The sequence below is a fragment of the Camelus bactrianus genome, chromosome 16, assembly GCF_048773025.1.
Source record: "Camelus bactrianus isolate YW-2024 breed Bactrian camel chromosome 16, ASM4877302v1, whole genome shotgun sequence".
NCBI classification, from domain to species: Eukaryota; Metazoa; Chordata; class Mammalia; order Artiodactyla; family Camelidae; genus Camelus; species Camelus bactrianus.
In genome coordinates, this window is record NC_133554.1 from 29,828,580 (window position 1) to 29,851,809 (window position 23,230).

General features: G+C 57.3%; 2 protein-coding genes across 7 annotated transcripts in view; both read left to right on the forward strand.

Annotated features, from left to right (window-relative positions):
- The first annotated feature begins 1,861 nt into the window (after nt 1-1,861).
- LOC105079331 (keratin, type I cytoskeletal 42) lies at nt 1,862-18,258 on the forward strand. 5 transcript variants are annotated; one of them, XM_074342821.1, is made up of 10 exons: nt 1,862-2,088; nt 10,420-10,540; nt 11,309-11,586; nt 13,985-14,067; nt 14,193-14,349; nt 15,498-15,659; nt 16,228-16,353; nt 16,563-16,783; nt 17,782-17,831; nt 17,955-18,258. In XM_074342821.1, exons 2-10 carry the CDS (start codon nt 10,498-10,500, stop codon nt 18,050-18,052), a joined length of 1,218 nt encoding a protein of 405 aa, XP_074198922.1. In that variant the 5' UTR covers nt 1,862-2,088; nt 10,420-10,497; the 3' UTR covers nt 18,053-18,258. The 5 variants fall into 5 exon arrangements, 4 of the variants coding, with proteins under 4 accessions (XP_074198922.1, XP_045361073.2, XP_045361074.2 ...); XM_045505117.2 differs by lacking the exon at nt 1,862-2,088 and adding an exon at nt 8,933-9,125; XR_006719363.2 differs by lacking the exon at nt 1,862-2,088 and adding an exon at nt 9,411-9,497 and having other exon boundaries at nt 16,563-16,805; nt 17,955-18,032.
- A 1,852-nt stretch (nt 18,259-20,110) lies between these two features.
- The window catches only part of LOC105079328 (keratin, type I cytoskeletal 17), a 35,872-nt gene continuing 32,752 nt past the window's right edge, over nt 20,111-23,230 (forward strand). The window contains exons 1-4 of one of the 2 annotated variants that reach the window (XM_010968033.3): nt 20,111-20,641; nt 21,752-21,834; nt 22,226-22,382; nt 22,995-23,156. In XM_010968033.3, the coding sequence (XP_010966335.3) occupies nt 20,201-20,641; nt 21,752-21,834; nt 22,226-22,382; nt 22,995-23,156 (843 nt within the window). In that variant the 5' untranslated portion in view covers nt 20,111-20,200. The remainder of the gene's footprint in view (nt 20,642-21,751; nt 21,835-22,225; nt 22,383-22,994; nt 23,157-23,230) is intronic. The other variant, XM_045505116.2, reaches the window with a different exon arrangement.

Genomic DNA, 23,230 nt, shown 5'->3' on the forward strand with positions numbered 1-23,230 from the left:
CCAGGGGACCCCGGGCGGCGGGAGGAGCCTGGCCCTCCCCTCCCCCAGGGCGGAGGTCAACCCCAGGGAACCCTCCCAGGAGACGGGGGACCCTGGGAGCTGCGGGGCTCAGTTTTGCCCCCGGGAGAGTTAAGTCAGAGGGGCGAGTGGTCCTTCCCTGTTCTAGAGACAGCTCAGAGGCCAATCTTTATTAAAAAGGAAAAAAGTACTGCCAAATAGAGTCAAAATAATATCTACGAAATAGGGTAGGATTTAAGGATTAAGACAAACACCTATGAACCCACCACCCGATTTTAGAAACATTGACAGCACCCCGTCCCATATCACCTCCACCTGCAGTGTGGATTTTCGGTTATTTCCTTGCTGTGTTTGCAGAGCTGAAGCACTTCTCACCGGGCCTCGTGGGCTCCGCAGCCGGCGAGACACAGGCCTCTTCTCCGGGTCAAGTTGGTGGCGGGGCCGGAGCGGCTCAGTGCTGCCCCCTGGGGGCGCGGGACGCCAATTTCCTCCAGCTCCGCGCCGCCGCCGCCTGGGTAGGAGCCCCGGCCAGGCCACCCTGCAGACCCCGCAGAGGTGCACGCACTGGCTGTGCACGCAAGCGCAGGGCACGCCTGGACACAGATGCGCACAACAGGCACTCACAAAACTGCACGTAGATCCGGTTCATCTATTGTGAACGAAACGGGTGCCGCACTCTATGTGGGGCGCTCCAGCAGGAGCCAGCCAACGGTAGCTGCTGTCCCCAGGGAGCTGGAGGCAGGAAAGTGGTGGTCCCCATGGAAGGGACAGCTTCCTGCCCCAGGGACTCTCACACTCAGGGCTGGAGGAGTCAAGTAGGAAGTTTGACTTTGACATGAGCCGTTTAATAGAACGGCCTAAAGGGGGCCGGGGGGCGGGCTTTGTGTCAGAGGCAGGCAGGGTATTGTTTTGTTTTGTTTTGTCTTTTGAGATGGAGAACGGGGAAAGGAGAAGCATAATACAATGGACAGGCCAGCTTCAACAAAGAATTTCGAGTCCATTGGCCTAGAATGGACACAATGACCTATCTTGGGCCGCTGGTGCTAGGGGGGTCACGGGCCTAGGAGAAGAACTGAAGATGGTGAGGAGGAGGTAGACCCCTGGAGAGGCTGGTGAAGCGCAGGTGGAAGGTATTTTCAGTCCCCTGCCCGCCCCTCCTAAACCCTGGCAGCCGTAGGTGGCACCTCCCAGGACTACGGGCAGAGGAGCGCAACCCACATCGGCCAGCAGAGGGCGCGCTCGCTACAGATTTGAGGCTCCAGTCCGCACGCAGAGCCCGAGGTTCAACCGGAATCAGATTATTCTTGGAAAGCTCCGGGGCTTGCAGTCCGGGTAGGAGCATTCTGGCTTCTCCCTTAGGGGCTACCGAGCAGAGTGAGGAGAGACGACCACGTGAGGTGGGAGCGCCACAGTGTCCTCTTTCTCCCTTTCCCCTGCTCCATGGTTAGATGCTGTCTGGTCAGTGTTTGAACCTACCGTCTCCAGGTGGTGACCTTGAAAATCACCCCTAGGAACGTGATTGGCCCTCTTAACCTGCCCTGGAAGTCCTCCTTGCAGCCAGCCAGCTTTTCTAGAACGTTCCCCAGGGTGCTAGTCCCAGGGCTCTGCCTCTAGTCTCCCTGGTTATCTCACTGGCTCCCTGCTTCCCTCGCTGGCCTCTAGGGGGAGGACTTCCTGGCCTGGTCCCCAGCTGGCTTCCCCAGCGGCCACATCCACCAAGCCCATGGATTCTGGAGTTCTCAGAATCAAATGCAACCATCTGTCTTCTGCCACAAACAGTGACAAGCCGGTTGGCGGATACAGCCAGGTCCGGCTGGCTCAGAGAAGGTGGCAAGTCCATCAGTTCCTTGGTGGTGGCAGTGGGTGATTGTGGAGGAGAAAATCCCTTCCGTTGTGAATGCCTCCTTCCACCCCCTGATGCCTCCATCCAGGCAGAGGCACCTGGAACTCAGGTCATTCATGTATTCATTCATTTCTGCAGATCAAGCTCCATGTGCTCTGTCGGACCCTGGGGACAGAGAGAAGGAGGCGGGGTCTCTGCCTGAGTCTAGCGGAGGAGACAGGAAGTAGGTATGAACACACTGAGTGGAATTGTAATCTTCCTATGAAGCCTGCTTTTCTTTCTGGCTTCTCCCACCCAGTCAGTGGCATCATTACCCGCCCACCTGCTCAACCCCGAAAATGCAGAGTCATCCTGCTGCCTCCCCCACTCAGGCCCACCTCCCTGTTAGCCATTGTGTCCCATCCTCGCCCTCATCATCTCTCTCTCAGGCCACCCCATCAGCCCAGGGGCTGACCCTTGGCCCCCTTCCAGTTTTCACTTCGCCACCAAAATGAGCCCTTCTTCCAACTACCTGTTGCCCAGACGCATGAAAGAAAAAAATCAGCGAATGTGACCTAAGGGAAATCGTCTGTTTGGGGAAAAAAAACACGATAAACAAAATTAGAAGTCCAGTGACCAACACAGTGAAGACACATTTTAACCCATGTGGGAAAGGCCTTCCCACGTTTACCAAAAAAAGCTCACACAGTCAGGAAGGACAAGACCCCACAGAAATAAAAGGTGAAGAAGTAGGAACAACTGGTTCAAAAAAAAAACCAAGAAGGGACCAAAATATTTAGGGAAAGCAGCTCAGTTTCACTCATGATTAAAGAAAGGGAGACTGAAACAACAAAGAGGAATTTTTCAACTGTCAAAAAGACAAAGACTGGAGAAGAGCAGCTTGATGGGACCCGGTGTTGGTGAACGTGGGGGAAAGTTAGTCTCATCCATGGTTGGTGGGAATGAAAATTTGTAGAACTTTTCTGGAAGATTGGAGGTAAAGGTCCGTGACTGGTACAGGAAGCAGGGCCCGCCTGTGACTTTTTTTATTCAACTGTGGGCAATTTCAAATACACCCAAAAGTAGGGAGAATGGGAAAACCAGCTCCCATCTGCCCATCACTCAGTTTCAATAATTGTCAACATGCTGCCATCCCTATTCCTTCTCTCTCCCCTCCACCATCTTTTGTGGGAGAGATTAGAGTATTTCAAAGCAGAGACATAATTTCATTTCACTTTGAAAGAACATTTGGCAAGAGCTATCAAAGCAAAAAATGGATTTACTCTTTCACCGTAATCCCATGGCTAAAATTTCCCCTAAGGATATATTTGTAAAATTCACCAGGCTGTATGTTCAGGGAGGTTGGTTGGTTTGTTTGTTTAGATTGATTAATCAATTACAATGTGTCAATTTCTGATTACAGCATAATGTCTTAGTCATGCATGTGCATACACATATATTCATTTTTATATAATTTTTCATTAAAAATTATTACAAGATACTGAATATAGTTCCCTGTGCTATACAGAAGAAATTTGTTTTTTTTAAATCTATTTTTATACATAGTGGTTAAACTTTGCAAATCTCAAACTTCCAAATTTATCCCTTTCCCCCGCTTCCCCCGACCCCCCGGTAACTATAAAATTGTTTACTATACCTGAGAGTCTGTTTCTGTTTTGTAGATGAGTTCATTAGTGTTGTTTGGGGAGGCTTATTACACCATTATTTGTAAACGCAGAAAAATCTGGAGATGGCAGAAAGGTGGTTGGTAGGGACTGGAGTAAATGAATTATAGCTCATGGTCACAATGGATTAAAGGGAGTGAGGTGGGGTGGCTCTCTGAGAGATGTTATTAACTGGGAAATTGAGGCATTGAAGACATTGACAATATCTCTTTTGTATAATTAAAATCTCTACAAATAGACAAATTAAGAACAAATTAAAACAGCATAGCATGACTGTACTGCTGCAGGATAAAGTCTGAACTCTTCAGCACACCTTTCATGGCGGTCTCTCCAACCTTCATTCTAGCCATTTCTCCCCTTAACATGCCCTATGAATTGGCCCATAGATTCCCAAAATGGGTTCCAAGGAACCCTAGCTCCACAGGATCCTCCTGGAAGTGTCTCCATGGGTGGCTTAGTTTGGGAAATGCTTAGCACTTCATCTTCTCCTTGGAGAGTCACAATGTCCATTAGCTTGTTAAGGGCTCTGGGAAGCCCACAAACAAACAAAAAAGCTGGACAACGATGTATATGCCTTGCCCTGGTCTACCAGGCTCTGGAGCATGGGTCTCAGCCCTGGCTGTCATTAGCACTACCTGGGTCCCACTCCATTCATCGGGATGAGAACTACTACTCTGTGGGGTTGCCCTGCCCTCTTCTGACCTTATATAACCCCATTCTCTCCTTTGCTTACCTCACTCCAGCCACAGTGACCCTTCTTCCAGCTCCTTGAAAAGGAGTGTCTTGGTCCAACCCCAGGGCCTTTGCACTACCATTACCTGGGCCCAGAATGCCCTTCCTTGCACCCAGCTGGCTTCTTTCTTAATTCAGTTTCCTCCTTAAATGTCACCTAGGGGCAGCCTTCCTGTCCTGGTCCCCTGAAGCACCCATATCCCATTTCATGTTTCCATGGAGAACATCTCACTTCCTGGTTTGATTACTGCACATCTTTCCTGCTAGAATGTCTGCTCCACGAAAGCAAAGTGTTGTCTTTTGTGTTCATCACTGTATCCCCAGGGCCTTGGGTAGTGTCCAGCACATAGTAGGTGCTCAACTAATAGTAGACAAATAAATGTGTTTCCTTCGAGTTCTGCTTTCCTCAGTACTCCTCGTGCTCCCCCTGAAAGTGATCTAGCTGCAAGTTCCCTGATGGTCCCCAAACACGCTGGGCGTGCCCCCACCTGTGCCTGGATGACTTCTCACCTCCTTCTCACCTTTGCTGCCTGGCAAAGCCCTGCCCTAACTTCGAAACCCAGCTTTGTTGTCCCTCCCTGCGAAACTGTCCTCAGCAGCCTGGTCTGAATGAGTCGCTCCCTCCCGCTCCTGCCAGGTGCTTGTGCATACATACCTTCATCACCACACAACAACACGGTGCTGGGCTGGTCTGTGCGTCGTCAGTCTCTCACTCACTGGCCTGCGCTCATTAAGGGTGGGGCTTGGCTGACTCAGTGCCGAATTCTCAGCACCCAGCCCAGGGACAGCCACACCATGAGTGCGATGAGTGGGTTCTGAACGAAGCCCAGCGTTGGGCTCTCACTGCCTGTATCCACTCAGCCAGCATCGACTGCGCATTTACAGTGCACAAAGCACTGAGTCAGACCTTTCAGTGGGTCCAGAGATGAACAGAAAGCCATCTTTTGGCAGTAAAGGATTATAATTCTAGAAGGGGAGCAGATCTGTCTCCAAATAATTCTAACACGAGAGTGGCTAGCACTCCTGGGTGCTAGAATGGGCAAGGGGAGGGTATCAGTTTCCTGTTGCTGTTGGAACAAATGACAACTTTAGGGTCTTGAAGCAACACACACTTATCATACGATTCTGGAAATCTGAGGTCTGAAACGCATCTTACGAAACTAAAATCAAGGTGTCAGCAAGGCTGTGCCCCTTCCGGAGGCCCTAGGGGAGCATGGTCCTTTGTCTTTTCCTGTGCCTATAGTTTGCTTACATCCCTTGTATGCAAACTCTGACCTCTGCTTCTGTTGTTACATCTCCTTTTCTGATTCCAACCCTCCTGTCTCCTTCTTATAAGGACCCCTGTGATTATATTGGGCTCAACCAGACGTCCAGGATAGTCTCTCCATTGCAGATTCCTTACCTTCATCCCACCTGCAAATTCCCTTTTGCCATATTAGCTACATATTCACAAGTTGTGGGACTGGAATCTGCTCAGTACCGGGATGGGAGGTTACGTCTCACCCCGAGGGGCCTTCACCCAGCCAGCTTTGGAGCCATCGGCTCTTCCCCGAATCCCTAGTGTGCACAAAGTCTGATGCCAGCTGCCATGACAAGCTACCTCGTTTAAGCCTCACGGAGACATTGTCACAGAAGCCGAGTGGCCTTGCTTTGCAGATGAGGCTGAGAGAGGGTTGTGACTTGTCCAAGGAAGAGTCCACGTGGACCTGGGCTCTTGGACTTGGGCTTCGGAGAGCTCTTTTTTTGTGAGGTGCAGAGTTGTGATCGTGGAGAACGTGCCTGACCCTGGGGGTTGGGAAAATGAGGGGCTGTGGTCCCCCTCCCCACCAAAACCTTGCTGGGGAAAGTGTATCACACCTGAAATGCTAAGTAACAAGCCCCAGGGCCTGGATTCGGAGGCAGAGGCAGGGACAAGGGTGCCAGGAACCTGACGGGCTGGGGCTTCAGGGATGAGGCAGGTTCTAATGGGGAGGAGCTGATGGGGGGCCTGGGGTGGGTGGAGTGCTCCAGGGAGCCCAGGCCTCTGCACAGGTGAGCTCCCGCCCTGTTATCTGGTTTTGCCCTTAGAAAGGATGGACGGTCTCCCTTCCCAGCGGCACTTCCTGAGGTCAGAACACTGGGATTGAAGGCCCCTCTGCCTGCCCACTATCCTTCTCCTCTGGTCCTGTCTCCCCTGGTTTCTTCCTCCTAGTCTTTCCTGCCCTGGTCTTTTCTCTGCCCCCCTCCCTGCTCCCTGCCTCCCCTCCCTCTTGCTGGTCAGGCATGTGGGTCATATTGTGGTGGGAGCCAAGAGACCCCCTTCCTGCCGGCTGTGTTAGGTGAAAGAAGGAGACAGGCCACTCTCAGGGCATCCCTGGGCTCACACAGGGGAGACACAGCCCCCACTCCCAGCGAGCTTCCAGTCCGAGTGGGGAGATATAACTTTTATCCTACGAAGTGTCCACCCTGAGAGGAGAGACAAAGCCTCTCTCTCAGGAAGCCTGGGCCACATTTGCCCCTAGAAGGAAATCACTCAGGAGCACTGAAAAGTAGGTACCAAGGAGGGTGAATTAATGGGGAGCAACTGGCTTCAAAGGCCATGAGGGCACAGAGCAGAATGGGCAGGTGAGGCACGACTCGGGGCCTGGGAGGCTGGGGTCTGGAATGTGGGAAGGAGCCTGGGGTCCCTTCGGGATTTCTGCCTTGGCTCCGCCAGGCCCTCAGGGCCCCCTCAGCCAGTCTGCGGGACACCTGAGTGGCTGCCCTCCCATCCTCCCCCATATCTTCCTCAGGCCAAGGAAGAAGGGAGAAGAAAGGAGGAAGGAATGGGAGGAAGGAAGGGGCAGAGGGAAGAAGTTGGTCCTGTCAAGCTGGAGTCTTCCAGCCTTCGGGAAGCAGCTAGGGTTCCCACATGTGCCTCCCTCAGGCCTGGGTTCCCCTTCCAGACCTCCTCCCCACTCTTTCCTGCTGGTTCTGGGCCCTCCTGGGCCCTTCCTCCCTCCCTGGCCCTCTCCTCCTGCCCTGGGTCCCATCTGGGGCACTGGGGCCTCTGGGCCCTTCTTGGGGAGAGGCACTGGCCAGCTGATGTGGCTCTGCTGGGAAAGGCAGGGTGTCCTCGGGTGGCTGAATCCCGTCTCGGCTCAACCCTGGGGCGGATGTTTCCTGGAAACCAGTTAGAGGGAGGTGGCTGAGTCTGCTTGTCCCTGGGAAGGGGAGCACCTGGGGACCCCTGTTGTGCAGGGGGTACTGGCAGACCCCCCCTTCCTCTGACTGTCCTAATTAGGAGGAGGTTCCTGGGGGCCCCAGGAATGTTCTGCATCTCCCACAGCCCCCAGGTAGGCGGAGGGCAGGGCCTTCTTTGGAGCCAGACACAAAGCATTAGTGGGTAGAGCTGGGCAGGGCGGCCCTGGGGCCTCAGGATAGAGGCTGAGGAAACAGAATAGAGGGAGGAGAAGATTCCACCTGATGGCAGGTGTGGCTGGGTGAGGGTGCGCTTCTGAGGGGGCGCCTGGCCAGGGGTGGGCATGCTTCTGGGAGCTCCTTGGTGGCCCTGCGTATTCTGTCCAGGGCACAATGCTTGTGGGTGAGAGAGGCTCAGTGTCTGGGAGGAAAGGAGATGACAGGCCCTAGCGGCATGGATCTAGGGGTGGAGTCAAGGTCTTTGGGACCCCTGAAGGATCTGGGATCCTCTTCTCATCAGCTAAGCCAAGATCCCAGCTGGGAGCACTTCCCCAGATCCTGGGCCTCTCACTTCCCCGACCTCACCTGGTATGGACCCTTTTCCTTTGGGAGGAGGTTAGGAGACCATGTATCCCCTTCCTAGGTCCTGTCTCCATTCTGGTCATGGCCCAGGCTCCCTGTTCCTAACAACTCAACAGGCACTTACAGAGCACCTGCTGCGTACATGCTGTGCCCTGGGTTCTGGGTGGCGGCGAGGGGTGGGCATTGCCCCGGGGGTGACAGTTAATGCTTTGGGGGCCTGTAGGAGCCTAGGTCAGCTGGTCCGATGTGGCAAGACCTTTGTCAACATCAATGTGCATCTTTTGAACATCAACTGTATACAGTGGCCCCCAGGTCACTCTTCCATCAACATTGTAGGGTGGGTACAGTCCCGGGAACCCTCTCCCAGCACCCTGTCCTGCTCAAGTCTGAGGCAGGGCCTGCTGTTCTCAGCTGGAGAGCACGCTGGTGGTTCAGCAACCTCTGGAGAGGAGACCCAGGGCCTGTGCGGGTTGGTCAAGCCTGGGGCAGGTGTGAGGATGCTGGGTGAGGCTGGGAGCTGTCCCACCTGTCTCCCAGGGGCTTACTCTTCCTGTCCCCTCCCTTATTGTGCTGAACTCCCAGCAGCCTCTGGGGCTGGAGTGCCTCCTCCTTTTCCTCTTCTCCTTGTGGGCCAATTGCTGACAACTGTGGGGGCTGTGGGCCTGGCACTGCCCCTCTGGCTGCTGAAGGCCTTTCCTTGATGGGGGTGGAGGACAGGCCCAGGCAGGAGGAGTCAAGGCCCAGAGGACCTCAGCACAGCCCTCTGGCTGGCTCCTGCCAGGCCTTCCTCCCCTGGCAGGGAGACTGGGCTCTGCTGGGGCCCTGGCTTCAGGCCTGGCTCTGCCCGCTCGGGCTGGGCTGGGCTGGGCTGGGCTGCCCCACCCACCCGCCTGCTTGCCACTTCGGAACCCTGTGCCTTGGTTTCCTCACAGCGTTGTTTGGGAGATCTGGCAAGCTCTCTCTTTGCTGTGTAGAAGGCATGTCCGGGTCTTTTTAGGTCTCTCTGGAATGGCCACACCCTCCAGAGGGCCAGCAAGGCCTCCGTGGGATCTCACTCTGCAGTTTTACTTGGGGAGAGGGGCTGAGCTCGGCCTGTCCTTCAGCAAGTGAGGCCCCTATGAGCAGAGGTGCCCGATGGGGCCCCACAGGTGGTAGGGTCTCAAAAGTCCAGAGGGAAAGGGCCTGGGAGGGACTGGTGTGGGGACACTGAGGCCCAGGCCATGGCACACAGCCTGATGTCAGGGGGATGTGGTAGTGATGGGGTGGTGAGGCTCTGGTGATTGAATGGAGAATAAATGCTCTGCCCTTTCAAACTGAACCTCATAACTAAGGCCTGGGGGCTTTGGAGGTAGGGTGAGGGCTGGGGCGGGGGGCTCTAGGGAGAGGCAGAAGGTGGGTGGTGCCCTGTGGCCTGGCTCCCTCCCCTGGCTCTGTTCCAGATTCAGTGTTGGAAGGCAGGCCATCCCTTCTCTTTGCTGAGTGAGGCCTGCCTGGAGGAGGTCAGTCAGCTTCTTGGCAGGGTTGGGGAGGGGAGCAGGGGAAGAGTTCCTTGGAGGGTGGCTCCAAGGGGGAAGGTCATTCCTTGTGAGGGTGAGTGGTGGGTGTGGGGCCTGCCTCTGACCCACTCAAAGGACCCCCAGTTATGTTGGTTCCCTCCCCCAGGACTGCCTGGGAGGAGCAGGAATTCCTCAGGGAAGAGCCCTGGTGTCCTGACCTTGCTTACTAGCCTTGACCTGGACCCCCAACCACCACCCCCAACTCCCTGCCCCGGCCCAGGAACCCTGGGAACCCCCAGACTTCACAGGCAGGGTGGGGGCAGGGTATGAGGTTTGTCCCCTCTCTCTTTGTAGCTCGCACAGTCCTCGTTCTCTAAGCCAGGAGACACCTTTGCGTGCGAGGCCACCCACTTTCTAGGCAGGAAGTCCTCCCAGCAGTCTGGTCTCAGCGCAACAGCTCTGATCCTCATGGAGCCCTGACTCCCTCCTTATCCCTGTGTGTGGGCTCAGGGCCCGGGCCACCCACGGGCCTCCGCCCCAAGCCAGGCTCGCCCTCCCCTGCCAGTCCCCTGCCAGTCCCCGCGGGCCTCATTGTCCCAGGAAGCGCCCCATTCAGACGGGCCCTGTGCAGACGCCAGGGTCCTGGCAGCGCCTAAATCATTAGCACCGTGGAGATTAGGTTTGTAATCTCCTTGTTGGGTGTGGGCAGCTGCCAGCCGCCCGGATGTGGGATTGCATGGCTCCCTCGCAGGGGCGGCCCTTCCCCAAGGCGCAGCGCAGACAGAGGGGTACCCACCGCTGCCCAGATCCTGCTTCTCCTGCTCCCTGCACCTCCTCCGGGCCCCTTGGGAGTGTCTTTCCTCGGTTCCTGCGGGGGATGAGCAGGACCAGTCACCCTAACCATCTGTTTCCTCCTCTCCCTCAGCCCCGGCTTGACTGATGTCACTATCTCTCCGGATTCCCTCGAAGACTGCGGGAGGCAGGAATTACCCCCATTTTACAAATGAGGCAACTGCCTGAGAGGCTTGGATCCAAAGTGCCCTCAGGTCAGCTCAGATAGGGCATCCCTGGGCCAGGGGCTGTGTCTCCTCCCACAGACTCTTAATAATACCAAGAGAGCTGGGGCTCCCGCAGGACCATGCTGTACCTGGGGGTGGGTGTCGCCCTGAATCTCTCCACCTTCTCCCAGGGCCTCAGGAATGCTGGGTGGGGGGCCAGAGCCGCCTCAGGCTCCAGGCCTGTGGAGCCTTGTTCCAGGCCCTTTCTGGCTCTCAGGGCTGGGTTCTCCGGACTCCCCCCAAGAATGAGCTCAGCCGCCTAATTGCGGTTGAGGATGGAGGATCACCCTACCCCGGGGCTGTGGCTCCAACACCACCTTTGTTTCTAACAGACAATGGACAGCTAAGAGGCCATCTGCCCAGGCCAGGCTTTGGCATGGAGGGGGCCCAGGGGATGCACTTGGTGTGTCCAGCCTGAGCCCCAGGCCCTGGGTGCTGGTACAGAAGCAAATTACATAGCTGGAGTTTTGGCTCTGACTTCAATGGCCCGGGGCCCAGCCCCTCTTTAGCCTGGCTATAAAGGGCTGCCTGGGGTCTCTGTTCAGACCAGGCCTTACTCCTGAGTTTCGGACACCATGGCTGCCACCACCACCAGCATCCGCCAGTTCTCCTCCTCTGGCTCTGTCAAGGGCCTGTGTGTGCCTGGCGGGGGTTTCTTGCGGATATCTTCCTTCCGTGTTGGGGGTGCCTGCCCAGCCCCCAGCCTCCTGGGAGCTGGCAGCAACATGTCAATGTCCTCGTCCCGCTTCTCTGCAGGCTTGTGGGGTGGCTACACCGGGGGCTACACCTGCAGCCTGGGTGGGGGCTTCGGCTCCAGCTTTGGCGTGGCGGAAGCCCTGCTGGGGGGCAGCGAGAAGGAGACCATGCGGAATCTCAATGATCGCCTGGCCTCCTACTTGGAGAAGGTGCGCGCCCTGGAGGAGGCCAACGCTGACCTGGAGGTGAAGATCCGGGACTGGTACAAGAAGCAGGGCCCCGGGCCTGCCCGTGACTACAGCTCCTACTTTAAGACCATTGAGGACCTTCGAAGCAAGGTGGGCGCTCCCTGCCCTCTGTCCTTAGTGCCTGCTTCTGACTCATACCCGCCCTACTTTGGACCTTTGTGAACATTTCTCCTCCACCCTAGGTCTCCATCCTTCCTTCCTTCCTTCCTTCACTCATGCTCTCACTTGCTCTGAAACCCAGCCTTGTGCTAGTCAGTGGATCCAGGCCTGGAGGACATCCTGTGCAGGGAGGTTGTTCGGAGTTCTCCCTTTCTCTGGGAGGGTATTTGGGCTGAGCTATGGAGGAGTGGGCAGGGTTCAGAACCTTGGGGGCAGCAGGTGGCATTCCAGGTATAGAGATCAGCATGGGCAACGGCACAGAGGTGGGAAAGAGACGGTGTGGCTGCTGAGAGATGAGGATGAATGTCTCCTTCTCACTGTCCCATTCTCCTCTGGGTTTGGCCCTCTGCCTGCCTCACCTCCTCCAGGCTGTCCTCCTGGATGGATGCCTTTTATCCTCAGATCTTGGGGTCCCTTCCACACTTTGAGGTTCAGTCTGTGCTCTGTTCATTGTACTGATTTCTCTGAGGCTGGCGTGTTCTCACAGCTGCTTTCATTGTGGGTCCTTCTCACTCCCTCCATGATGGTCACTCAGTGGGTCCCTAAGGGCAGGGGCTGACTCTTCTTGCAGATTGTTGGTCGGGGGGTGTCCCTGAGGAAAGGAGCTATGTCTTCCCACTTAGACTGGAAGCTCCCAAGTGGAGAAATTTCTCTAGCTCAGTCTGATGAAGAACAAACACATACTTACACATACATTCATAACCTCTATGAACATGACCTTGGCATTCTGTAAATGTGCACCTGGGTCTTTTGTCCAAATCTTGCCCCTGGAGGGTCCTACAGGGCTGCAGCCTCCAGAGGCAGGTGAGAGGTCAAAGAGGGGCTGGAGCCAGGCTTGGGGAAAGTGGGGCTGGGGGCTGGCTGGGCCGGCATCAGCCCACTCAGTGTCCTGGTGCAGAACCAGATCCTGCTGCTGCCCTGCAAGGGGCTTTGCCAGCTCTTGCCTGGGCCCTCCACCAGGAAGGGAACTCCTGCAATTGCCCCCTGGAAGTGGAGCTATTGGGAGTGCCAGATCAGATACTAGGCTTGGTCTGGACAGCGGGGAACCCAGGGGAGCCCTGGTGAGTCAGTGTTCCTAAGCTTTGGGGTGAGCCAGCTTCTCACTGCCAATCCCCAGGGCAGGGCACCCTAGGCCTCCGAGTCACTGCCCCACAGGAGTTTTCACCACCGCCCCTCACTGGGCCCAACCAGCCTCCTGAGCAGGGAGGTTGGTAAGGGGTGGGTGTGCAGGCTGCAGACATGCCCACTGAGGCCCTGGGGTGGGTAACCACCTCTGGGTTTGCCCCTCTACCTGCCGCGCCTCCTCCAGGCAGTCCTCCTGGATGGATGGTGCTTGCCTTTTATCCACAGCTCTTGGGGTCTCTTCCACACTTTGAGTTTCAGTCTGTAAAGGGAGCCTGACCCAGGGCTGCTTCTCAGGACTTAGGGCCTTGAACCGGCTCTGAGGAGCCAGATGAGTTTTTTTGGGGCTGCTTTTGCCTGCCGGGGCTGCCCCCTCTTACATCCCCTAAACTTCAGCCCTCGGCCTTCAAAACTTCCAAATTCTACCCAGCTCATCTGCCACCTTGACCAAGACCTCTTCTCTGCTTCTTCTGGGCAGAGTGGAGGGGCCTCTCCCTCCTCCCACCCCCATGGCCCTTGATTGGGGCTTCTCTTGGGTATTTCTCACAACAACAGTGACAGCAGCAGTTATAACCAACCCTCTGCTCCTTCTAGAGCCCCTCCCTTCCCTGTTGTCATTTAAACATCCTAGAGGACTCTGTGGGGAAAGAAAATTTTGCCTTAGGTTTGAGGTGGGGCCGGCATAACTTTATTAATTAATTAATTAAACTCATGTTTCCTGGGGGGTGACTCTGGGCCAGGCACTGAGCCCAGAGCCAGGGATTCCAAGGAGAATGAGACAGGCATGGCCTTGTTCCTCTGGAGCTCAGAGTTCAGTGGAGGAGGAAAAAAACCCCACACAAAACAGCCATGTTAAAAATTGCAATTGGGTGAAGTACTGTGTAAGAGAGATGGGCTAAGACAGGGAATCAAAGAGGGCTTCCTGGAGGAGGTGGCCCTGAGCTTAGAGGTGAATTTAGTTGGGGAAGATGGAGTGAGGTCCAGGCAGCTTGGTGGGAGAGGGGTGCACGTGAGTCTCTCTTCTGGCATCATGGGTATCATGCCCCACCACTTGTGAGCCCCATAGCAGGGTGCTCAGAGGAGGACACCACAGGGACCCTCGTCTCCCTCACTCTGGCCCACTCTTCAAAGGGCTGCAAGAGGGGTGTTGCAAGGCCTTCCCAGGGCTGCCGAGGTGCTTGCTCACCAAGCCCACCATGTCCCACAGATCCTGGCAGCCACCATCGACAATGCCAACTTGGTGCTGCAGATTGATAACGCCCGCCTGGCGGCTGATGACTTCCGCACCAAGTGAGTCTGGGCCTCTGGGGTGGCTCAGGGGGCTGGTGGTGGGTTTGGATCTGTTTCCCACAGAGGCCCCTGTGTGTACGAGGGGTACCCCATGGCTTGTGCTTCTTTGCCTCCCTGGCTCCCAGGTATGAGACGGAGCTGAACCTGCGCATGAATGTGGAGGCCGACATCAACGGCCTGCGCAGGGTGCTGGACGAGCTGACCCTGGCCAGAGCTGACCTGGAGATGCAGATCGAGAGCCTGAAGGAGGAGCTGGCCTACCTGAGGAAGAACCACGAGGAGGTGAGGCCAGCTCGGAAGTGCAGGAGAAACCCACTTGGGAACAAGCAGAGTTGGGGCCCCCAAATCTTCCTGGACCAGGGCCATGCTCTCCATTCAGTTTCCATCTCTGGCGGGCTCCTAGCCTGACCCTGGGAGACCCTCAGAGGGCCCTGGTTGAGACCTGGAAGGCCTTCTCCTCCCAAAGATACTTCCTTTGTCCCTAGAGGCAAGGACTACCGTGTGGTGGCAGTTAACTATCTAATGGGTGAATCAGTCTAAGAACACGCATGCTAATTATTATAATTAATTATAATAGTGATAGTCATAACAACAGCGAACATCTGCCCAGCACATTAAAAGTGATTCACAGCAATTATCTCAGCTGATACTGGTAGCATCGCTGGGAGAAAGAAGTAAGTTCCTCCCTTTACCAGTGAAGAAACTGAGGCTCAGAGAGGTTAAGGGATTTATCCAAGGCTGCACAGGTGTCTTCCCTCAGCTCTGCCTGAGCCATATCTGCACCATCTCTGACTCCACCACTCTGCCACTTCTCCCACCTCCCAGGGACCCCAAGGCTCAACCCAAGGATGGGGTTCCAAGACCCTGCAGGGAGATTCATGAGCCTCATGGCTTCCTTCCCGTTTGACCTCTGGGCTGGCCTGACTTGAGGGAGCCTAATCTCCAAGTAGCAGGAGTCCAGGAAGTGTCTCCACTTGGCTTTGAGGCTGGTTGTAGGGATTGCACCCCCTGCCCCCCACAGATTCACGTTTCCTAAAGAGATCTGACTGCCTCAATACTGACAGGAGGCTGCCTTCCCTGAGTACATGCTGCATGGTTGGCAGTGGGGGGCAAGGCAAATCTGGGTGGTGAGTGAGGTTGTCCTGGCTCATCCCCCATAGTATTGGGCTGTTGCCATCTCTCCTGCCCCAGCGCACACCGGGATTGGGCGAAGTCCACCCCCCAAATGTGTGTCAGGGGGATTGTCGATATCCACAGCCCTGCACGTTTGAGACATGAAGACATCTGCCTCTTTCTTCAGGGTTTGGAGCCATTGGCCTGTCTGTGTGTCTGTCTGTCCTCTGCACCCATCTCCCTGAGGCAGAGAAGGCAGCCCCAGGGACTCTCCCCGGGATGGCCCTGAGTGAGCTCCTGCTCCCCTCTCTGCCCAGGAAATGAATGCCCTGCGAGGCCAGGTGGGCGGGGACGTCAACGTAGAGATGGACGCCGCCCCCGGTGTGGACCTGAGCCGCATCCTGAACGAGATGCGCGACCAGTACGAGAAGATCGCGGAGAAGAACCGCAAGGACGCCGAGGACTGGTTCTTCAGCAAGGTGGGTGGCCGGCGCAAGCAGGTGTGCACACGTGTGTGTGCATGTGCTGTGTGCTGAGCACGGGCTGGAAAATTACAGATCCACAGATTGTGGATTTCCAGCTGGAAGGACCTTTGGAAACCAGTTGGACCAACCCCTCACGTTTAGGGGGAGATTGTGAGGCTCAGAGAGGCCTCACACGCACACACAGCCCTTCACTGTGGCCTGGGGAGCGGGTCCAGATCTCCTGACCCTATAGGGCGTCTCCCAGCCTGGGCATTCGTAGTATCTGTGTGTTCAGGTGCAGACTCATGCCCTCAGTAAGCACAAACTGAGCAGCTGCAGTTCCCCGGGCAGTGACAGGCACACAAAGAGTAGAACCCAGGGCCTGCACTTGAGTCCTGTCCGCAGCCCAGTAATGAAGCACATACGGCAGAGCAAGTGAATTCTGCAGTCTGGGCACAGAGGGTGTCTGTGTGCAGTGGGCTTGGGGCCCCACAGAGAGCAGGGAGGGTCAAGTCTGAGAGGTCCCACCCTGTCCCACCTTGGCCAGTGTCCTCAAGCCCCTGGGGCCCACCTTGCCTTCCAGACAGAGGAGCTGAACCGCGAGGTGGCCACCAACACCGAGGCCCTGCAGAGCAGCCGGACGGAGATCACAGAGCTGCGCCGCTCTGTGCAGAACCTGGAGATTGAGTTGCAGTCCCAGCTCAGCATGGTAGGGCCTCTGTCCCCTCCCTGCCCTGGACCTGTCACCCCAGGCTGGGCCCCACCTTGTGCACCCCAATTTGGATGACCAGAGACTCCTTGCCTGCCACTTCACACTTTGCCCCACTTACCGCCCCACCGCCCTCACCCTTCTGGGGGCTCCACTGTAGGGAAGGGTCCCAGCTCCGTCTCACCCACCACCTGCACCTTGGCCCACAGAAAGCATCGCTCGAGGGCAGCCTGGCGGAGACCGAGGCACGCTATGGGGCCCAGCTGGTCCAGCTGCAGGGGCTTATAAGCAGCATTGAGCAGCAGCTGTGTGAGCTCCGCTGTGACATGGAGCGGCAGAACCATGAGTACCAGGTGCTGCTGGATGTGAAGACACGGCTGGAGCAAGAGATCGCCACCTACCGCCGCCTGCTGGAGGGCGAGGATGCCCAGTGAGTCGGGGGCACCTGGCAGGTGCGCGATTGGCTGGGGTGGCTTCACCCAGGGAGGGTCGGCACCAACCATGGCCAGGAGGAGAGGTGGAGGTTTGCAGGAGATGAAGCTGAGAACATTGGCTGGGCTCGACTAGATGGTGTAGGCACTGGGGTGGCACGGGGTTGGGGAGGGGATTTTGTGCAGAGATGGGTGCGATCATTAAGGTATCTCAGAACATTCACTGTGGCCACAGAGGGAGAAATGCATCCAAGGGGGCAGGGTGGAGGTCAGGGAGACCTGTCAGGAGACAGGAGCAGGGAGTCAGGCCAGAGAGGTCCTGCTAAAAGGTGGGGCAGAGGGCAGGGAAGGGGAAGTGGTGCACAAAGAGGATGTGTGATAGCTAAAAACAGCCGGGCTGGATGCCTGAAAGCGCGGGCGAGCGTGGCTCGCAGGCAGGGCTCAGTAAACGCTGAGTAAGCACACGAAGGAGTGGGTAATAATGACTCTAGGTTTCTGGTTCCAGTGACTGTGTGGTTGACTGGGATGGGTGGCAATCTGGTTCGGAGCTGGGAGGGTGATTAGGCTAGTGTAAATGGGCTGAAAATGTCCTGGAGCCTCCAAGCTTAGTCACACAGTCCATCTTTTTTGCTTCTTGACAATGGCTAAGTCCATCTGTAGTTTAACCACAGTCTCTCCTTCTTTAATTAAGTCTACTCGTTGGGCCCTTCAGGGTATGAAAATCCACTTGCTCAGCTTCTCCTTGTAAATCCCTGGCTGGCCGCAACGTGCCTCTAGGCCTTCTGTTAGGGTAGCCCCTTTCCTTCGTTTTGCCCCCTGGGCCTGTGCCCTTTGACCCTGTGGCCCCCATTCTTTTCTGTGTACTCCCAGCTGTGATTTCTCTCCAGTTTGCTGGGACCTCTCTCCCCTCACCCCAGCCTCCCCAGCTGCTCCTCCTCCCAAGGGGCTGGACTCCCAACTGGCACCCCTGAGCTGACAGGTCCCCCTCTTCCTGCAGCCTGGCCACCCAGTACTCCTCGTCCTTGGTCTCACAGCCCACCCGGGAAGGTAAGAGCCTACCCTGTCCTGCCCAGGGCCGGTGGGGAGAGGCTGAGGACCCTCCTGTGTGGGAGGCTTAGAGAGGGCCTCCAGCCTGAGGCTCCCTGTGCCTCCCTCCTCCTCTGCCCGCAGCCACGATAACCACTCGTCAGGTGCGTACCATCGTGGAGGAGGTCCAGGATGGCAAGATGGTCTCCTCCCGTGAGCAGGTCCACCGCTCCACCCACTGAGGCCCCTTTCCACCTGTGACAGCCCAGCCTTGAGGGTCAAGGGGCAGCCGTCGCCTCCAGCTCCCAGCACGCTACAGCCAGCCCCCACATGCCCATCTGGGCCACTGCCTAAGAGCTGTTGCCTTTCTGTGTCTGCTTCCCACTGCCCCTCACCGAGGGGACCTCCTGGTTTGGCCCCAGTGACTGCAATTAAAGCTTTGCATGAAGTTCAGTGCCTCCTGTGATTTTGTCTGGTCATTGGCTTGAGTGATGTGGGCTGAGGGATGAGGGGACACGGAGAGTTTGTTGAGTGTTTGGGGCTGCTTGTCACCTGCCGTCCTGTTCTGCCCACTCTGTCCAGGCCTGGGGCTCAAAGGAGGTTTGTGGGCAGAGGGATGGGACAGCCCATCAGGTTGGGAAAGTTTCTGAGAATCAGCCCCTGGGTCCCCATTACCTGTGGCTTGTCCCTGGGAGGGCCCGATAGACTTTCTGGAAAGCCACACCTGTTACAGAGAACTCCCTGCTTCAGCCTAGGGCGAGTTCAGGGTCAAGATCAGAGGGAGAAGGGCTGGGCAGGGGGCTCTCTGAATGAGTGGTCCAGGGTACTGAAGGGTGAGAGAGGTGGCAGTGGCACAGCCAGCCCAGGAAACCAGACTGGCTCTGTCCCGCTTGGGGGTGTGCGTAGGGTAGGGTGGCCACTCTGCATGTGAGCGTGGGGGGGGCGTCCTGTTTGCTTTGGTGACTTGGCAGCTGCCAAGCTATTGGGGAATCTCTCTCAGCTGCTGGCGGGGGCTGTCTGGGCCTGTCTGGGAAATGGAAACCATTGGCAGTCTGAGACACGATCACATTCCGCCCAGCGGGCCTGCCGGGACCCTGGGACCGAGGGCCGGGCTGGGGGTGGTGGGCAGGGCAGGGCGAGGCTAGGCTGTGAGGCAGGCACCTGGCCCATCCTGAGGGGCCCCGTCAGGGGACTGGGGTGGGGCCTCTGGGGGAGGCTGTAGGGGAGGGGACTGGCTCAGGGAGGGGAGGAGTCTCAAGAAGACCCTCTATTTGGGCCGTGTCCTTTAGATTTCCAGCTGGCTGAGACCTGAAGGCATCAGCCCCTCCCACTAGGCCTCTTGGGAAGGAAGGTGGAAGGGGTCTGCCCCTCATAGTTCTTCCTGTTCCCTTTACATGGTGCCCCCTCCCAGCCTGCCACTTCCCCAGCCTGCAGCTAAGCTCCCCTTTGCCCCCTCTAGCCCAGGACTCCCCACCTGTGAGAGGGAGATGGGGAAAGATTAGGCAAGGTCTCTGGGTCGCCAGGGGGCTCAGGGATGGGGACAGCATCAGAACACTGGCCAGATGGAACCACAACCCCTGCAGTGCTTCCCTAGAGTCTAGGCTCTGCGGAAGGGGGGTCAGTGGCTCAGAGGCCCCCAGGGGAGGCGTATGGGTGCTGTGGCAAGGTACGATGAAGGATGGAACCCTGCTAGCCCCGTTCTGAGTTAGATGGTGCAGTGAGACTCTACCCCTCTCCAAGCCACAGTTTCCTTATCTGTAAGTGAGGCGGTAATCTGAGCTACTGTGACCAAGTTACAGTGTAGCAAGCCTGGTGGGTTTGGGTCTGGTTTCCCAGGCAAGATGAGCTCTTGGTCCTCGCTGTCTCCCCTGCATCCAGCCCAGAGCCAGGACCATGTGCAACAATTTCAGGCTGAGGGCTGCCTGGTTCCCCAACCCATCTGCCCATCAGACACAGGGTCCAGGCGGGTGTGGCTGAGGTAGCAGCTCCCTGGGAGGGCCTGGGGACGGTGACGTCCTGCTACTCGTCTTCTCCCTATTAGGTCATGGGAAAGCGTAGCTGGAGGGCCCGCCTGAATCACAGGTGACGGCCTTGAGATCAGAGACAGGCACACACACACGCAGACGCCCAGCACCGGGGTTCAGAGAAATGAGGCAAAGCCCCGAAGGTGGGAGGGGAGGGGGCCCACAGCCACCTGGGAGCTGGCAGGCGGCCAGCGGTGATGAAAGGCCAGGGGAATGGAAACAGAGCAGCCAGCCTGTTGTAATCCCTACGCCCACTTGTTGGGGCTATAAAGGAAGCAGGCGAGCCCCGGCAGCAACACACACCTTGGGCCTCTCTCCTCTTGAGCCTGCTCTCTCTGTGTCTGCCTGCCACCCGCTGCCGCCACCATGACCACCACCATCCGCCAGTTCTCCTCCAGCTCCATCAAGGGCTCCTCTGGCCTGGGGGGCGGCTCGTCCCGCACCTCCTGCCGGCTGGCTGGCAGCCTGGGCGCCGGCTCCTGCAGACTGGGGTCTGCCGGTGGCCTGGGCAGCGCCCTCGGGGGCAGCAGCTATTCTAGCTGCTACAGCTTTGGCTCTGGTGGTGGCTTGGGTGGTGGCTATGGCAGTGGCTTTGGAGGTGTCGAGGGGCTGCTGGTGGGAGGTGAGAAGGCCACCATGCAGAACCTCAACGACCGCCTGGCCTCCTACCTGGACAAGGTGCGTGCCCTGGAGGAGGCCAACGCTGACCTGGAGGTGAAGATCCGCGACTGGTACCAGAGGCAGGCCCCGGGGCCTGCTCGAGATTACAGCCCCTACTACCAGACCATTGAGGACCTGAAGAACAAGGTAGGGGCTGTGGTGGGAGGGGCCTGGGGCGGGGCACAGCTCTTCCTCCCCGATCTCCTGCCCTTGACCAGGGCCTGGAGTCCAGCCTGGGGGCTGCCACAGTGTCTCAGGGGGCCCAGGACAGTTTGGCTCCAACTTGGCCTCTGGGAACCCACCTTGGGGCCACTGTGTGGCCAATGGTCTCCTTTTTGGGGCAGCAACCTGGGCTAGGGACAAGCAGACTTTGTGAGTCTCCTTTGAGCCTCAGTTTCCCCATCACATCACGGAGCCTCTTGCTACCTTGTGTGGCTGCAGGACAAGATGAGAGGAAGCATGGGGAGGGATGGGCTTAAGGGGCTGCCAGATACCCTGGCACCTCTCTCCTTGAAGCAGGAGGGAGATTTAGGGCTAGAGTGGGGTGAGGGCTCTGAGTGAGCTCCTGCTGGCACCTGCTGGGAGGAGGCGGCAGGAGAGAGGGCGGGGCCTCAGGAGGAGGCCACTTGTGTGCCTTATTTGGGGATTTTTCTGGCTTCCCTATTCCTCCTGCTGCCCCCTCAAACTGGGACTCAGCAGCAAACCTGGGATGGGGGTGGGGCTGCCTGCTGGAGCCCGGGGTCAGGGCTTACAAAGGTCATGACGTCCGATTTGGAACTACTCTTTGGTGAGGGCTCCTTTTGCCTTCTCTTTTGGGGGAGCCTCTCAGAGACACTATGTCTCCAACTGTAAAAAGAGGGGTTTTCCTATATCCCTCCTCTTTGTGAGATTCTTTCCGGGATTTGAGGACAGCCTCTGCCCGTGGGCATTTTCCCTTTTTTTTCTGGCTCTCTGGCATTCCCAGGCTGCCACTCCCAGCAGCTGCCTGCTTTGGTCTAAGGCAGAGCCTGGAAAGAGGGGGTCGGTGTTAGGGGCAGCAGGTCCTGGGGAGGTGGGCAAGTTTCAGCCATCAGATTCCTGCGAGCCTGCCTCTGTCACCAACTGCAGTGCTGTCAAGGGCAGAGGTTGGGTGGGAAGGGAGCCTTCCTGAAGAAGGCAGCCACATCCTGGCCCCAAGGCAGGAAGACCTGTCTCAGAACCCTGATCTGGGCTGAGTTCACCCCATCCAGAGCCCTGATGACTCTCCCATCTCTGCAGATTCTCACAGCCACTGTGGACAATGCCAACATCCTGCTGCAGATTGACAATGCCCGTCTGGCTGCTGATGACTTCCGCACCAAGTGAGCCTGGGCCAGGGGGCTGGGGAAGCACTGGGGCACCCCTCTTTACCCCAGGACTCCTCAGGTCTTGGTGGAAAGGTCAGGAGCTGGGGGTGGGGGAGTCCATCTCCCAGTCCAGGATGAAGCAAATGTAGCCAAATCCAAAGGTCACTGGGTTTAGTCAGGTGATGGGAGAGAAGGAAGGGGAGGCAGGAGGCAGAGAGGAGAGAAGTAAGGAAACCGGGTCGGGGTGGGGCCTGGTCCTGAGTGGCCCCAGGGCCCCATGGTTAGGACTTGCCTCCACTTCGCCCCCTTGTCATTCCTCAGAAGCCCTGGCAAAGTCAGGGTGCTGGCCAGGACCTGGACCCGTCAGTTCAAGCAGCTTGATGGAAGTCTGTGGTTCCCCTTGCAGGTTCGAGACAGAGCAGGCCCTGCGCATGAGCGTGGAGGCCGACATCAACGGCCTGCGCAGGGTGCTGGACGAGCTGACCCTGGCCAGAGCTGACCTGGAGATGCAGATCGAGAACCTCAAGGAGGAGCTGGCCTACCTGAGGAAGAACCACGAGGAGGTGAGGCGGCTAGGGCTTAGGTCAAAGAGGCTGTGGAGTGGGTGGCAGGACCCTGGGGCTGTGCCAAGGCTGAGACTGTGGGAAGAGCGCAGGTATCCAGGCTGGTCACCTACAGGGCTGCCCTGTCAGCAGAGCCCTGATGTCCCTGCAGGGCAGCCTCCTCCATACACCACCTTGCTTCCCTGAGTCTGGGGAGCCTCTCAGGGGCCCACTGAGGCCTCTTCTGCCCATCCTGGCTTCCCTCACCAAGACAGGGGATAAGTGAGGAGGTCGCTTTCTTGTCCCAGCTCAAACCCTTGAATCTGGACCCTATGCTGAAGTTTGGAAATTGGAAGGGATGTTTTGGGGGCTTAGGCCTAAGATTTAGATTTCATCTTTGGAGAGCCCTCAGCCTAACTGGGGAGACACAGAATCTGTCTTCAGGGAATTCCTAGTCTGATGGTGGAGGCAAAGCCCTCCCAGAGCAGGTGACAAAAGTCATTGGGAGGGTCAGAGGGTAGAAGACAGGCAGAACAAAGGCGTCTGTGTGAGGGGTCCGGAGAACTTGTGTGGGAAAGGTGGGGAGTGAGAGATCAGGGGAGATGCCCACACCCACCATCCCCTCCTCCACAGGAGATGAACGCCTTGCGAGGCCAGGTGGGTGGCGAGATCAATGTGGAGATGGACGCCGCCCCCGGTGTGGACCTAAGCCGCATCCTGAACGAGATGCGCGACCAGTACGAGAAGATCGCGGAGAAGAACCGCAAGGACGCCGAGGACTGGTTCTTCAGCAAGGTGGGGGCTGCCACAGGCCAGAGGCTCTCTTGGGGCTTGGTGCATGGCCTGGGTCCCCGAGGTGATCCCAGAGA